Source organism: Leptodactylus fuscus, chromosome 8 (genome assembly GCF_031893055.1).
Source record: "Leptodactylus fuscus isolate aLepFus1 chromosome 8, aLepFus1.hap2, whole genome shotgun sequence".
Classification (NCBI taxonomy): Eukaryota; Metazoa; Chordata; class Amphibia; order Anura; family Leptodactylidae; genus Leptodactylus; species Leptodactylus fuscus.
In genome coordinates this window covers 85,070,432-85,085,534 of record NC_134272.1, presented here as the reverse complement: position 1 = coordinate 85,085,534, position 15,103 = coordinate 85,070,432, and the positions used below count along the sequence as shown (strand labels likewise).

The 15,103-nt window shown below is 41.2% G+C and overlaps 1 protein-coding gene across 1 annotated transcript in view; it reads right to left on the bottom strand.

Annotated features, from left to right (window-relative positions):
* The window catches only part of LRP1B (LDL receptor related protein 1B), a 1,094,775-nt gene that overhangs the window by 43,614 nt on the left and 1,036,058 nt on the right, over positions 1-15,103 (bottom strand). The window contains exons 77-83 of the mRNA XM_075284520.1: positions 13,259-13,500; positions 12,788-13,011; positions 11,984-12,090; positions 8,345-8,461; positions 6,643-6,816; positions 5,193-5,318; positions 3,319-3,483 (exon numbers count right to left, since the gene is read on the bottom strand). Coding sequence (XP_075140621.1) covers positions 3,319-3,483; positions 5,193-5,318; positions 6,643-6,816; positions 8,345-8,461; positions 11,984-12,090; positions 12,788-13,011; positions 13,259-13,500 — 1,155 coding nt within the window. The remainder of the gene's footprint in view (positions 1-3,318; positions 3,484-5,192; positions 5,319-6,642; positions 6,817-8,344; positions 8,462-11,983; positions 12,091-12,787; positions 13,012-13,258; positions 13,501-15,103) is intronic.

The window sequence follows — 15,103 nt, the reverse complement described above, 5'->3', positions numbered from 1 at the left end:
ATGCAAATTGATTTTTATATGATGAACATTCAATCTCCTATTCTTTTTACCAATCAGGGTCGGAGATGTGTAAACGCTTATGTTAGAGACGTAAATTCATTCGCGGTGCAGCGGGTCACTTCCTGTGGCAGATCTGAGCTTTTTTATTGGGACAGACATCAAAAATCTAAAAATGTTTTAAATATAAATTTTTTGAGCAGGTGATAAATAATTATATTCCTCAAATTGAAAGTGAACTGAAAGAGCGACAGCCTTGGGCTCCGCAGATGCTGAATGGGGACAGGAACCCGAGTGTATACGGTGGCCAATGGTTCTGGTCAATCTCATCTACACATTGTGGGGAAAAAAGCTCCAGGAGTACAAGTGTTTTTCTTATAGATTTAATAAACAGAAAAACACAGCAAAAAAAAAAATCAATGTAAAACATTGTGGAAAAAAACTGTGTTTTTGCTGTGTTTTTTTCCATTGCATTTACCTACGTGGGGCCTCAGCCTAATGGCCCTGAAAAATGGACAAAACTTTCACTTTTATTTTTTTCCCCAGTTGGCATCCATCTGAGACCGATTTTCACAGACCCCTCATAGACCCGAGGTTACCGCAGGATTTGTAAAACAGACAAAAATAGGAAATTTACTATTCATAATTAGAGATGAGCGAGTAGTATTCAATTGAGTAGGTATTCGATCGAATACTACGGTATTCGAAATACTCGTACTCGATCGAGTACCACTTGCTGTTCGAATGTAAAAGTTCGATGCAGAACCAGCATTGATTGGTAGAATGCTATACAGTCGGCCAATCAACGCTGGTTCTTCTTCTACCTTTAGAAGTCTTCTCCGTGCAGCTTCCCCGCGGCGTCTTCCGGCTCTGAATTCACTCTGCCAGGCATCGGGCCTGGGCAGAGCCGACTGCGCATGTCTGCTTGTAGTGTGGACATGCGCAGTCGGCTCTGCCAAGGCCCGATGCCTGGCAGAGTGAATGAAGAGCCGGAAGACGCCGCGGGGATGCTGCACGGAGAAGACTTCTCGGAGGATCCAGCCCGACCTTCACTCGTGGACTTGGTAAGTATAATTTGAACGAACGTTGCCTACCCCTGAAATGAGCATTTTCCCCCCATAGACTATAATAGGGTTTGATATTCGACTCGAGTAGTCAAATATTGAGGGGCTACTCGAAATGAATATCGAACCTTGAACATTTTACTGTTCACTCATCTGTAGTCATAAACAATGTGCACCATAAAGAACAAAAAATAAAAAATCTGACTAGAAACATCTGAAAATTGTGCCCCAGAATGGATATGGTATATATGTGTGTGTGTATATATATATATATATATATATATATATATATATATATATATATATATATATATATATATATATATATATTGGGTGTGGTCTATAATGGATGTGGTCAGTAATGGGTGTGGTTTACAATGGGTGTGAGCTATGACAGTTGTGGTCTATAATGGACATGGTTTATAACAGGTGTGGTTTGTAATGGGTGTGATTGTATAATGGGCGTGGCTTATAATGGGTGTGATTTTATAATGGCTGTGATTTATAGTGGGTGTGGTTTATAATGGGTGAAGGTTAGAAGGATCTCACTTTGCAACACTTATATGAAACAAAAGAACAAATATGGAGATTTTGCATCCTGTGATGTATAAGACTGTAAACCTGCAGGGACTCTTCGCCTCAGTGATTACTTTTAGTCAAGGTGCTGTGATCTCCTGACTGTACTTGTACTGGGGAATCTGGCCAATGTAAAAATATGATTTTCTGGGCACGTACGGGATTCATCAAACTACCGATCCCCAATTTCCATCATTTTCCCAGGGAACTTTGTACATCAGCTGAATTTCCACAAATGAAACCAGTGTCTCCCAAAACCATTATTTGTTACTCAGGATTACCTCTAATTGTAGAACAAATAGTACAGGTGAATATAAGAAACTTTGTAACAAATATTACTTAAGAAATTGGTTTCATCCTCCATGTACTATGCTGCTCTCCTCCTTCTTATTACTTTATTTCTATATCCTCAATACCAGTCTTCAGTCTTAACATCATTGTGTTTATTATCTCTGTCCTGTGACATCATTGTCTTTATTATCTTCAGTCTTACACAGAAGTCTATGGAGGGGAAGGGGAGGCTTCTGATTTATAGCCTCATTCTGTACAGTGATAAGACTATCAGGCTCCCCACAGAGTAGCAGAGCTTAGTAGCTGTAGTTATTTCCAGCAGCCTCTTCCCACCCCTCTCCATAGACTTCTATGTAAAATCTAATTCAGCCCGATAAGTGGTGAAAGAAACATATTCCTTTAGTAAGATATATTACATAGTTTTTTATAGTCACTTGTGCTATTCATTTATGGAAAGATGTTTCATAAATGGAAGCCCACTATATATATATATATATATATATATATATATATATATATATATATATATATACACACACACAGGCTCATGGAGTCGGAGTTAAATGCAGCACGATTTGACATTTGCTTTTGGCTCTATAATTACTTGTTACACCTCTTCCTATAGCCCCGGCCTTCTGGATATAGAATTGTGCAGGGGCTTCGAAGACCCCTGGGATATCTGGACTGTAAAATAACGACACATCTACATCTAAGAAAATGCATTTACAACAAGTCAATTGAAACATCTTCCAGCGTGCAGTCTCCATACTCCTTCACCGCTTGACACGGCATCTTGGTCCTGAGCGGCTGTATGGTAAGACACATGACATATCACTTGTTTAACAACACAGTCTAGAAACTCGTGGACCATGAAGCCCGACTAGTAGCATTAATAATGCATTATTCATGATGCAAAGTCGCTGTCTGTTCGTGATTCATACGCCTGTCATAATTTGTCACCAGTGTGTTGTGCAGCCGTAAAAAAAACTCCCCACCACCTGTTATCTCACTCCCTCAAAGTAATTCCCTCTTACTATACATCTGGAGCCGGAGGAACTTTCACAGATTGCTAGATTAATGCGCCGAGCTTCAGAGACATTGGAAAATTCTATTTATAAAATTGCTTCTTGTTAAAAAAAAAAAAAAAAAAAAAAAAAAATGGATGAGGACGGCGGCGGCTTTCGGAGGAGGACGTAAAGTCAAGTTTGTAATTATTGATGTGAAGTGTTTGCTACCCCGTACAAGTAGAAAAAAAATCCTATTATTATGTAATTGGAAATGTATTTGCATTAATAATGGAGAACAAATAACGCCACGGACGTGAGGACAACAAGAACATAGAATATCACAAGGCAGGAAGAACAAGTCGCCTCTAATTATAAATATTTACCTAGCGCAGACGCCGTACAAGTTCCTCCGTTCAGGCAGTAATTACTACAGTGGTTCATCTCACATCTTTCTCCAGAGAAACTGGGCCAGCAGTGGCATCTTAGATCGCCTTTCTCATTTATAATGCATCTGCCTCCATTTTCACAAGTCAGTTTGCATAAGTCATCTACAATGTAACAAAAGAAGAGAGATCGTATCAAGTCTGGTGCAATCAGAACGGAAAAGCCATCAATCAAGATGGAGCATGGAGTTGGAGGAACCTTACAAGAGTTGTTCAGACAAATGCTTGAGAGGTTTGGGCCTCTGGTTTGTTTTTGGTTGACCTGGAGGCACTGTTATTATACTTTGGGGTCCAGGGAGGTGAGTAAAAATAACAAATTATACTCACCTCTAGTGGGCACTCTTGTGGTGTCTGGAGGACCATTGGTGTCTTCTGTGGTCTACTTTTAGGCTCTTGTTGATGTCACGCGCCCCAGAGTCACCAATGAGGACTGTGATTGGGTTTCACAGTCATACGGGACACTGAGTCAAAGTGTCATGACATCAGCACCTCCCACCAGACTACCAAGGTCCAATCACAGGCTTTATCAGTGAAATCTAGGCACAGAGGCCGGAAAAGGCTCCAGGACCTAGCAGTGATTGCAATATTAAATATGGCTTATGGCCACCTTTAGACTGGAGACACACATGCAGTTTTTGATGCAGTTTTTTAGGCCAAAGTCAGGCTTTTTTAGGCTTCTTGTTCCTTACAGGGAGTCTGTCAGCAGAACCCAACATATCATGCCAGTCCTGCAGATAGACAGGTTAGGATCTCCTGAATCATATAAGGTTTTCCTTTGTGAATATCTGCCTCCATTGTCAAGATATCAACATGATTGGTCAATATGCAAATGAGCTCTTGGAACAATGAAGTTGTTACTTCTTACTTATTTGGACTATCCAGCCCTCTCTCTATACATCATAACACAAACCGTGAGCACGGCCAGGAGGGCCAAAATGTTGACCACTTGTTATAGTGCAGTTGCTGGGTTTAGGGTTGAGCGATCGGGAAAGATCGAATCCCAATCGGCAATTGAGCAAATTTCATGATCAGGATCGGCTGGAAAACAATCGGAAATTGGATTTTGAAATCTCAAGATCGGCTTAACCTCACTGTATATATAATATATAATTAGGGTTGAGTGATCAGGATTGGGAAAGATCGGATCCTGATCGGCGATCGAGCAAATTTCACGATCGGGAAATTAATTGAAAATTGGATTTTAAAATCGATCCTGAAATCTCAACCCTAGCTGGATTACTATATACTCGCTGTATCATTGTAAGATTTTTGGGTTGCCTTGGCCGTTTATATTAATCTTCTGGCACAAGGAGGCCAGGAAGAGTTGGCGTAGATTTCAGATAGGCTGGCTGAAGATGTAAATGATACAAGACGAGGCCACATAATAAATTAGGTTAATCCTCCATCGGGGCAGTGATCTTAAAAACAATATGTCCCCCTTAATTTCTTTTGGGTATGTCCATCGCTTTGAGGCTCAAGTTAGAAATTACTTCCTATTTTTAGAAGTTCTTGAAATACTAATTTAGCCATTTTTGAGTTTTTGCTGTCTACGGTGACAATAAATACAACTATCACGATCTTGTAAGTTCCTTAGATGTTTTTACCGAAATTCCAAACCCTTGAATGTCAAACATGTCTATACTATGAACTATTTGGATTTGTATATGGCCCCGTGAAGTGTAACCTTATCCAGAATGTGACCTGTAGCCAATTCTTCAGTAGGAATTGCACTTTATTTTACTCTTCTGTCCATCCAGAGAGCAACAAGATGGAATTGAATCACGGAAAATAATAAAAGTATAAGTAACCCTAACCTGCGTAATTTTGGTCTGAACATGTTCCATTTACTAGAGCTTTTCCTTCCGGACACCCGCAGGTTGCCCCCATGGGGTTGAGCAGACAGATGAATTCACACTTTAAATCCAGACATGGATTGGGCACTGTCAGGAGAAAGAAGATACCGATAGTTAGAATAAGGTAGAGCTCCGGAAAAAAAACTAAAAATACAACATCTAAACTTTGGAGTTTACCCCAACTCTACTGTATCTTAATCTTATTTTAATGGAGCATCCATTTTGAAGACCTATTAATGGGACAGGAAGGAATCAGACTTTATCAATGGCCGTCTCTTCTAGAGTCTCAGACACAATTCTCAAGACATGCACTGGCCTATTGACCCGCCATATGTAGGAGTGTATTACACTTGTATAGGATGTAAGGTTGGGGCATGGCACAGGTAGTGACAATGTGAATTATGTTATGTTCTTTGGCTTAGAGTTATGTCTCCTATACATGGCAAAGCAGTGTGCACCGACCCTTATGGAGGTGCACCAAAGCTGTCCACCTTTTGGTATGGAGTCCAACAAGCCCAACCAGCTCTGTCAGGTGTTGTGCATACACAGATACAGTATTTCTTCTGGTTCTAGGTCACAATCCCTCTGTATATACAAAGTCTGTGCCACCATGTGCCCATGTATAGTGTTCCAGAAGAGACCCCTCTATGGGAGCCCAATTATAGCTCCCTTACAACCTAACTGAGCTATGAAACCACTGTGTGTATAAGTGCTAATGTTCCAAAGGTAATAAATCATCTTAGGAATCTATTTTTTTCTTAATGTAGATTGTGAGCCCCATATAGGGATCAAAATGTACATTTTTTTCTCCCTATCAGTATGTCTTTGTAGAATGGGAGGAAATCCGCACAAACATGGGGAGAACATACAAACTCCTTGCAGATGTTGTTCCTGGCAGGATTAGAACCCAGGACTCCAGCGCTGCAAGGCCGCAGTACTAACCACTGAGCCACCATGTTGCCCCCAAATCATCTTAGGAATCTTATCTTTAAGTCTCATTGGTATGGGAAAATGGCAGATCATGACATAGAACTTACAGATTCCATCCTTGAAGATGGATTTCCTGCACAAACTTTGCGGAAGCAATTTAGTAAGTAGCTGAATTTTACAGGTGCCTGCGGTCAAGGTGCAAAACTACAAAAAGAGCGACTGTCTGTCCATTACCAAAAGAACCTATTAGTTGAAAAGGACACCATGTAATACTTCATTATTCCTCTGGGAGCGCCAAAGGGAAACGGAGAATTTACCTTTAAGGGTTAATATTATTCAAATTCCGCAACTTTTTATGAACAAACATTACAAAAGAGGTGAGAATATTGCATGCTATATCATGTAAACACAAACTAACACACACATCTATTCCTGGACTAATATCCTTGCTGTCTCAGTTTCCTCTCTGACTATTACTTACAGTATGGCTGCTTGTAGTGATGAGCGATTAAGACACTTTTTGCTTTCTCCACATTTAAGTTCAGATATTCCATCGTTCCGTTCCCAAACTTCTGTATCCTGAATGCACCATTTTTAAGACCAGCTCCATAAATGTAATCCTCGAATATGTCAATTCTGTGAGGGTACATCAGCCCTTAGGGAGAAGAAAGGAAATAAGTCAGCCACCGGAGCTGTTTATTAGGAACATAAACCCAGACGGGGTTTTGACCAGAGTATGATGTATGTGGATGTTTGTTAAAATGTTTTACAACTCGGCTGTCACTCCATTTTGTTTTATAACCTCCTGAGAATAAACTGCATCAGATCTCCAGACCTCCAAGGTCTACTCTTCCTGTAAACTCTCCAACATGAAAAAAGTTTGGGAGCCAAAATAAGTAACTATAAATGTGAGAGGACAAGAAGAATCCTTTATATGGTGTTGCATTAAAAAAGTTTAAAAAACATTTTGACTCATTCCAAATAGATAGGGACGTCTAGAAATTTCCCACCGCCCTAGAAGAGAGGTTGTAAAAGTCTATGACCATCGTGGAAAGACCTTCAGGGGAAACTTTACCAATTGTGTAGCTGCTCATCTGATACTATTATGTATTATTAGAGGAGACTACAGGGCCGCACCTCTAATGAGGCAACGTGAGGCGATGGCCTCAGGCGGCACTATCAGTGGGGCGGCATAGAGCAGCACTGGTCTGCGTGATTTGCTCCAGACCATTATTATATGCCGCCCCTCCTGATAGTGTGTGCGCTGTCAAAGAAAGCCAACAGTGCACTGAATTCAACACACTGTTGGTTTTCACGATCTGTGCCCCATGTGAAGAGCTACTGGTCCCGGTACCGTAGCTCTTCACCGTCAGAAGGGTGTTCCTGACAGTCAGGAACGCCGTTCTTCACAGCAGCGCCTATAGCGCTGTACTGTGAGAACAGGGAGGAATGTCCCCCCATTACTCGTCTATGGGCGAGTACTATCAGGAGGGAGGGGGCGTTCCTCCCCGGTCTCACTGTACAGCGCTATAGGTGCTGCTGTGAAGAACGGCATTCCTGACTGACTGTCAGGAACACCCTTCTGACGGTGAAGAGCTACGGTACCGGGACCAGTATCTCTTCACCTGGGGCACAGATCGTGAAAGCCGACAGTGTGTTGAATTCAGCACACTGTCGGCTTTCCAGCGGTATATAAAACCGCATGTGCCCCAACTCATGAAAGGTCCTCTGTAAGGGGGCTTTGTGTAGGTGAGGACAATATGGGTCGGGTGCCTGGAGAAGTGAGGAGTCAAAGATGTCTGTGTTGCAAACTTTACAGAAACAAATCACAGCTGGAAGACGTGGTCATGACGTTCCAGAGGGAAGAGACAGAAAATGTGAGCGATTAGTCAGGGACGTCCCCGGCTATACTTGGGATTGCATCTCAATACCATTCACTTTACTAGGAACGAGCTGCAAGCAGGCCGTGACCGGCGAACCTCACTGAGCTGTGGAGAAGAAGTGACATTTGCAACGTGCAGCTGAGTCATAAAACATCAGTATTAAACTCCCAAAAACCAGCTAGGGGTGAGATTTGCCTTTTTGCTCATACATGAAAGAAAAAAAAAATTGATAGAAGAGTATTTTTCCTTTATCCCTCCCCCCACCGTTTTTCAAAGCAAACCATGGTGAGTCGCCCTTACCGTGCTTACTTCTGACAACCATGGCTAAGTCGGAACCATCGAGCCGGACCGTGCCGATGACGGAGAGTTCAAAGTCTGCCCAGTAAAGACGTTGTCCAAAATGATCAACGACGAGCCCTGAGGAGAGAGGACACGTCTGAGGGTTTGCTAACTTTTTGGAGGCGTTCTGTATGTATCGCATGGAATCAAAATAATTATTTAGAACAGAACCAATTTAAGGGAAGGAAAATGTATTCCAGGTCACAGCAGGTTGTTTGCAATCCGTTAAGTTATGCACATTGCTATACACTTGGCTGCGTCATCCGAGCTTGTCGAGCAGCAAATTGCATTTGTTTTATTTTTCTGTTCAGAAAGAATTTTTCCTTTGATCTGCTGAAAATCCAGTGAACGCCGGGCTCTTAATAATAAAACACAAGCTGTTTGTATTTTCTAAGATTTGTACGTTGCAAGGAGGACGGCGAGACGCGAAGCTGTGTGTTCAGAAACTTAAAACCGTCATACTTCCTAATAATGGCTTTATCTGAAATAAATTCTTGTGGATCAACTTGTAGCCTGCCGCGATGTGCAGGAGACAAAACATTCTGCCGGAGAAAAAATTCAGAACACAAAACTTTATGCACACTCTGTGCGGGGAGAAAAATACAAAACTACTAGTGCAAACAAACTGATCAACATGGCCGAAAATCATGGGATACTTTATGATAGACTCCAATTCTAAGCAGAAAGTTCCTGAAAATTGCCCACAAAGCCCCATTTAATGAGAATTAGTATAACCCCACCTCCTTGGCAAGCCTACTGTCAGCATAGCCCTGTAAAGACCATTGCCCAGCATGTGCACATACAAGGAGCTTGCGGATAGTATATTAGAATATTGACACCACTAATTGTAATGTATGTACACAGTGACTGTACCAGCAGAATAGTGAGCGCAGCTCTGGAGTATAATACAGGATAAGTAATGTAATGTATGTACACAGTGACTGCACCAGCAGAATAGTGAGCGCAGCTCTGGAGTATAATACAGGATAAGTAATGTAATGTATGTACACAGTGACTGTACCAGCAGAATAGTGAGCGCAGCTCTGGAGTATAATACAGGATAAGTAATGTAATGTATGTACACAGTGACTGCACCAGCAGAATAGTGAGCGCAGCTCTGGAGTATAATACAGGATAAGTAATGTAATGTATGTATACAGTGACTGTACCAGCAGAATAGTGAGCGCAGCTCTGGAGTATAATACAGGATAAGTAATGTAATGTATGTACACAGTGACTGTACCAGCAGAATAGTGAGCGCAGCTCTGGAGTATAATACAGGATAAGTAATGTAATGTATGTACACCGTGACTGCACCAGCAGAATAGTGAGCACAGCTCTGGAGTATAATACGGGATAAGTAATGTAATGTATGTACACAGTGACTGCACCAGCAGAATAGTGAGTGCAGCTCTGGGGTATAATACAGGATAAGTAATGTAATGTACGTACACAGTGACTGTACCAGCAGAATAGTGAGCGCAGCTCTGGAGTATAATACAGGATGAGTAATGTAATGTATGTACACAGTGACTGTACCAGCAGAATAGTGAGCGCAGCTCTGGAGTATAATACAGGATAAGTAATGTAATGTATGTACACAGTGACTGTACCAGCAGAATAGTGAGTGCAGCTCTGGAGTATAATACAGGATAAGTAATGTAATGTATGTACACAGTGACTGTACCAGCAGAATAGTGAGCGCAGCTCTGGAGTATAATACAGGATAAGTAATGTAATGTATATACACAGTGACTATACCAGCAGAATAGTGAGCGCAGCTCTGGAGTATAATACAGGATAAGTAATGTAATGTATGTACACAGTGACTGCACCAGCAGAATAGTGAGCGCAGCTCTGGAGTATAATACAGGATAAGTAATGTAATGTATGTACACAGTGACTGTACCAGCAGAATAGTGAGCGCAGCTCTGGGGTATAATACAGGATAAGTAATGTAATGTATGTACACAGTGACTATACCAGCAGAATAGTGAGCGCAGCTCTGGAGTATAATACAGGATACGTAATGTAATGTATGTACACAGTGACTGTACCAGCAGAATAGTGAGTGCAGCTCTGGAGTATAATACAGGATAAGTAATATAATGTATGTACACAGTGACTGTACCAGCAGAATAGTGAGAACAGCTCTGGAGTATAATACAGGATAAGTAATGTAATGTATGTACACAGTGACTGCACCAGCAGAATAGTGAGCGCAGCTCTGGAGTATAATACAGGATAAGTAATGTAATGTATGTACACAGTGACTGCACCAGCAGAATAGTGAGCGCAGCTCTGGAGTATAATACAGGATAAGTGATGTAATGTATGTACACAGTGACTGCACCAGCAGAATAGTGAGCGCAGCTCTGGAGTATAATACAGGATAAGTAATGTAATGTATGTACACAGTGACTGTACCAGCAGAATAGTGAGCGCAGCTCTGGAGTATAATACAGGATAAGTACTGTAATGTATGTACACAGTGACTGTACCAGCAGAATAGTGAGCGCAGCTCTGGAGTATAATACAGGATACGTAATGTAATGTATGTACACAGTGACTGTACCAGCAGAATAGTGAGCGCAGCTCTGGAGTATAATACAGGATAAGTACTGTAATGTATGTACACAGTGACTATACCAGCAGAATAGTGAGCGCAGCTCTGGGGTATAATACAGGATATAACTCAGGATCAGAAAGATTTTGTTCATGTCTCATCTATAAATAATACACATTAAAAGTGCTTGGATTCTTGTTTTTTGCCTTTTTAGCCCCGGTTGCTCCGTTCTCCTATCTGATGCCTTTTTCCCAGACCAGGTTATCCTGAGCCTTGAGTCAATCAGACATCACACTAGGAATCCAATAACCGGAAACTATTGACAGCAAGGAAAGGCAATTGTCATAATTCTAAGTCGCACTTCATTTCAATTCTGCAAACTGCAGGTGATTGCCGGGACTGTCACTTCTGGGCCGATTTACACCATGAGAGTCTACAATGCAATAACCATCCACAGCTGTCCTCAAGAAATATTTTCATTTTCTTAGGTCCAGGTCCATAGACTGCTTCACAGTGTTCCTTGTATTTTTGAGAAATCTATCATTTCTGTATTACATGAGTAAAAACTTATTCCGAAAAACACATAAGCTAAAAATAAGCCAGATAACCAAGTCCTATTGTCTAATTGGTTTTCCAACTTCAAACTGGTTTTTCATATTGATCACCTATTCACAGGATAGGTCATTATTATTTGCTCTGAGGGGGTCCAACATCCAGACCCCACACAGATCAGCGGTTCTGGCAGCCTCCAGGCACTGGAAGTTGGTGAAATGGATGGGGAACACATAATATTCCATATCAGTAGCCCCGTCCATAGTGGTGGCTCCTCGGAATTGCAGCACCGGTCCTATTACTTGCATAGGCACGGTGCTGCACGCGTTCCTTGTCCACTAGCAGGTTACGACACCCAGAGGCTATTAGAAGCACTGATCTGTGTGGGTGTGGACGTCTGATCATCAGTATGAAAAAATCAGTGCTAGTGTCGAGTTGTTATTCTCAAAATGACTATATTTTCTCTTAACAGAACGGGATACCTGTTGGTCTCTGTAAATTTTTCTGTACTATAACTCTTCTTAAGGTACCATCCATGGCCGACTCCTCAATATGTGACCGATCTCCAATGACTGTCCAGTACATCATCCTGAAAGGCATGACATTTTAAGAAAATTACATTCATGGGATTTGGCAAGCGAGGCATAGGATGGGCCAGGCACCAAATATGTGGCAAGTTATCAAATTCCTCATGCTTAAAGGGTTTGTTCACTTTAGACTAAGTCTTCTGTGTCGGAAGTCATTCAGAGTACAGATGAGACTACAAAGACAATATACCAAGTATTAGACAGTACCTATTTAAGAGGACCTTTCACCACCTTCACCAACTACAATTCTTTGGTTCTGCTCAATTGACTCCAGCTCAATTGAAATTATTTCTCTAGCCCCCGCCATTCCTGAGCCATCTTATCTGCTCAGCACCCAATATCCTAACTAGGTTCTCTACGGTCAGGTGGGCAGTCTCAGACGATTTGTTCCAACCCATCTGACAGTAGAGAATATAATGAACACAATGGGTGTTGAAACTAACAGCAACGCTTGCTCGGAAATGGTGGAGGCTACAATGAAATAAACCCAACTGTGCTGGAGTCAGTGGATTGGCAGCTACTGAAGGATGTAAAGAGTTGGAGGTGGTGGTCTCCCAATTATGGGGGATCCTGGAGGTCAAACCACACTATTCAGACATGAAAGGCTCATCGATAGGGATTGTCCGGTTGAGGAAATGACACAGCGAACTGCAATATATCTCACTGGTTTGGTTTATTTGATACACATGCACAACTTACCCTTTCTTGGGATTGAGAGCAATGGCGTACGGCTCTCCGGCTATGTTGGTGAGGAGCCGTGTACAGTTGGGTCCATTTATTTGGCCGACATTTATAGAATATCTTAGGCTTGCCCAGTGAGTGGTGTAATAACTAAACCAATGCATTCGGGAGTGGTCCGTCCAGTAGATGTTTCCTGTTACCCAGTCCACAGCGATATCCCGGGGTCTTTTAAATTCAGGACACTGAAAGACAAATCACTCATTTACCAATCGTCATATCATTTCGTAAGACCACGCATACAATGTTTTTACAAATGTGGTCAATTATAGATGAGCAAATGGATTCGGCATAAATTACATTTGTTTCAAATTTTCTAAAAGTTTTGGTTTCTGCCAAATCTGAAATTTTTGGGATTCTTTTAGGACAAATGGCTCAAAATGTGTATGGGCACCCTATACCTTCAATTAAAAACCTAAAAAATAAACTTACAATTAAGCCACTTCTGGTTTCCTTGCCTCCTCTTCCATGAAACGTATTGTAGAAAATCCCTCCCGGGTTGAATTGTGTGCTCCATATTATCATATTGCCTTGAAGATACATGTCCATTCCTGTGATTCGAGAGTTGTGCGCAATACGAGATATCTGCTGATGCTCCATGTGGTAGCCAAAGGGATATCTGAAAGCGAGGACCTCAGTGTCATTGGCGACATAGAGTATTTGTTCTTCTGTGTCTGAAATAATACCAGATATCATAATGATGCAATTAATGACTGTATCTAGAACTAGGAGGACGTCTGTATATATAGAATTTGTTACATTGGAATATCGAGATAGATTGACCTCCATTCATTCGAAAAGGAATCATGAGTGACGGAACATTTTTCTTGGCACCACTGGGAGTTACAAGACGCTTTTGACATATGTATTCATAAACTGTACTGACATTTGGACCACATCGTGGAAAAATGTACAGTAGGGTGTTGGATAAATGAATTTGCAAGATGGCGGAAGCTGTTACCAAATGTCCCACATGGATAAAACACATATGGCGGGTGTACAACTACTGTACTGTACTGGTGCATTCTACCAGCCAATCTACATTCTACTACATTGCACCTACTTGCTCGCTAAAAGTACTGTATGATATAGTAGCACATTGCAAAAATGGCGAATTGGAGTTCGACCATTTACTATTCCTTTAGGTACATGCACACAGGACATAAATTGCAACAACAACAAAAAATGTTGTAAATTTGTTTCAGTTCCAAACTTTACATTCAAACTTTGTCACTGTATTTATTGTAGGTGTGTCACAGATTATATTCTCTCCATTGCATAGTCAATTTCCACTTGGATTCTACCCTGATTTTTTTACTGCCACATTCATGGATATTTCTTAAAAATCTTACCCACTTTGTGGGTAGTATAGTATACGGCAGATATTCCTCCTGCAAATCTATTTAGAAAATTTGCAGCATACCTTGTATGTGTGAACATTCCCTTACATTCCATTCAATCACATTGCAACAATGATTAACACTTTTATTTGTTATACAGTCCTATGAAAAAGTTTGGGCACCCCTATTAATCTTAATCATTTTTAGTTCTAAATATTTTGGTATTTGCAACAGCCATTTCAGTTTGATATATCTAATAACTGATGGACACAGTAATATTTCAGGATTGAAATGAGGTTTATTGTACTAACAGAAAATGCGCAATATGCATTAAACCAAAATTTGACCGGTGCAAAAGTATGGGCACCTCAACAGAAAAGTGACATTAATATTTAGTAGATCCTCCTTTTGCAAAGATAACAGCCTCTAGTCGCTTCCTGTAGCTTTTAATCAGTTCCTGGATCCTGGATAAAGGTATTTTGGACAAACAATTCAAGTTCAGTTAAGTTAGATGGTCGCCGAGCATGGACAGCCCGCTTCAAATCATCCCACAGATGTTCAATGATATTCAGGTCTGGGGACTGGGATGGCCATTCCAGAACATTGTAATTGTTCCTCTGCATGAATGCCTGAGGATTTGGAGAGGTGTTTTGGATCATTGTCTTGCTGAAATATCCATCCCCGGCGTAACTTCAACTTCGTCACTGATTCTTGAACATTATTCTCAAGAATCTGCTGATACTGAGTGGAATCCATGTGACCCTCAACTTTAACAAGATTCCCGATGCCGGCATTGGCCACACAGCCCCAAAGCATGATGGAACCTCCACCAAATTTTACAGTGGGTAGCAAGTGTTTTTCTTGGAATGCTGTTTCTTTTTGGACGCCATGCATAACGCCTTTTTTTATAACCAAACAACTCAATTTTTGTTTCCAA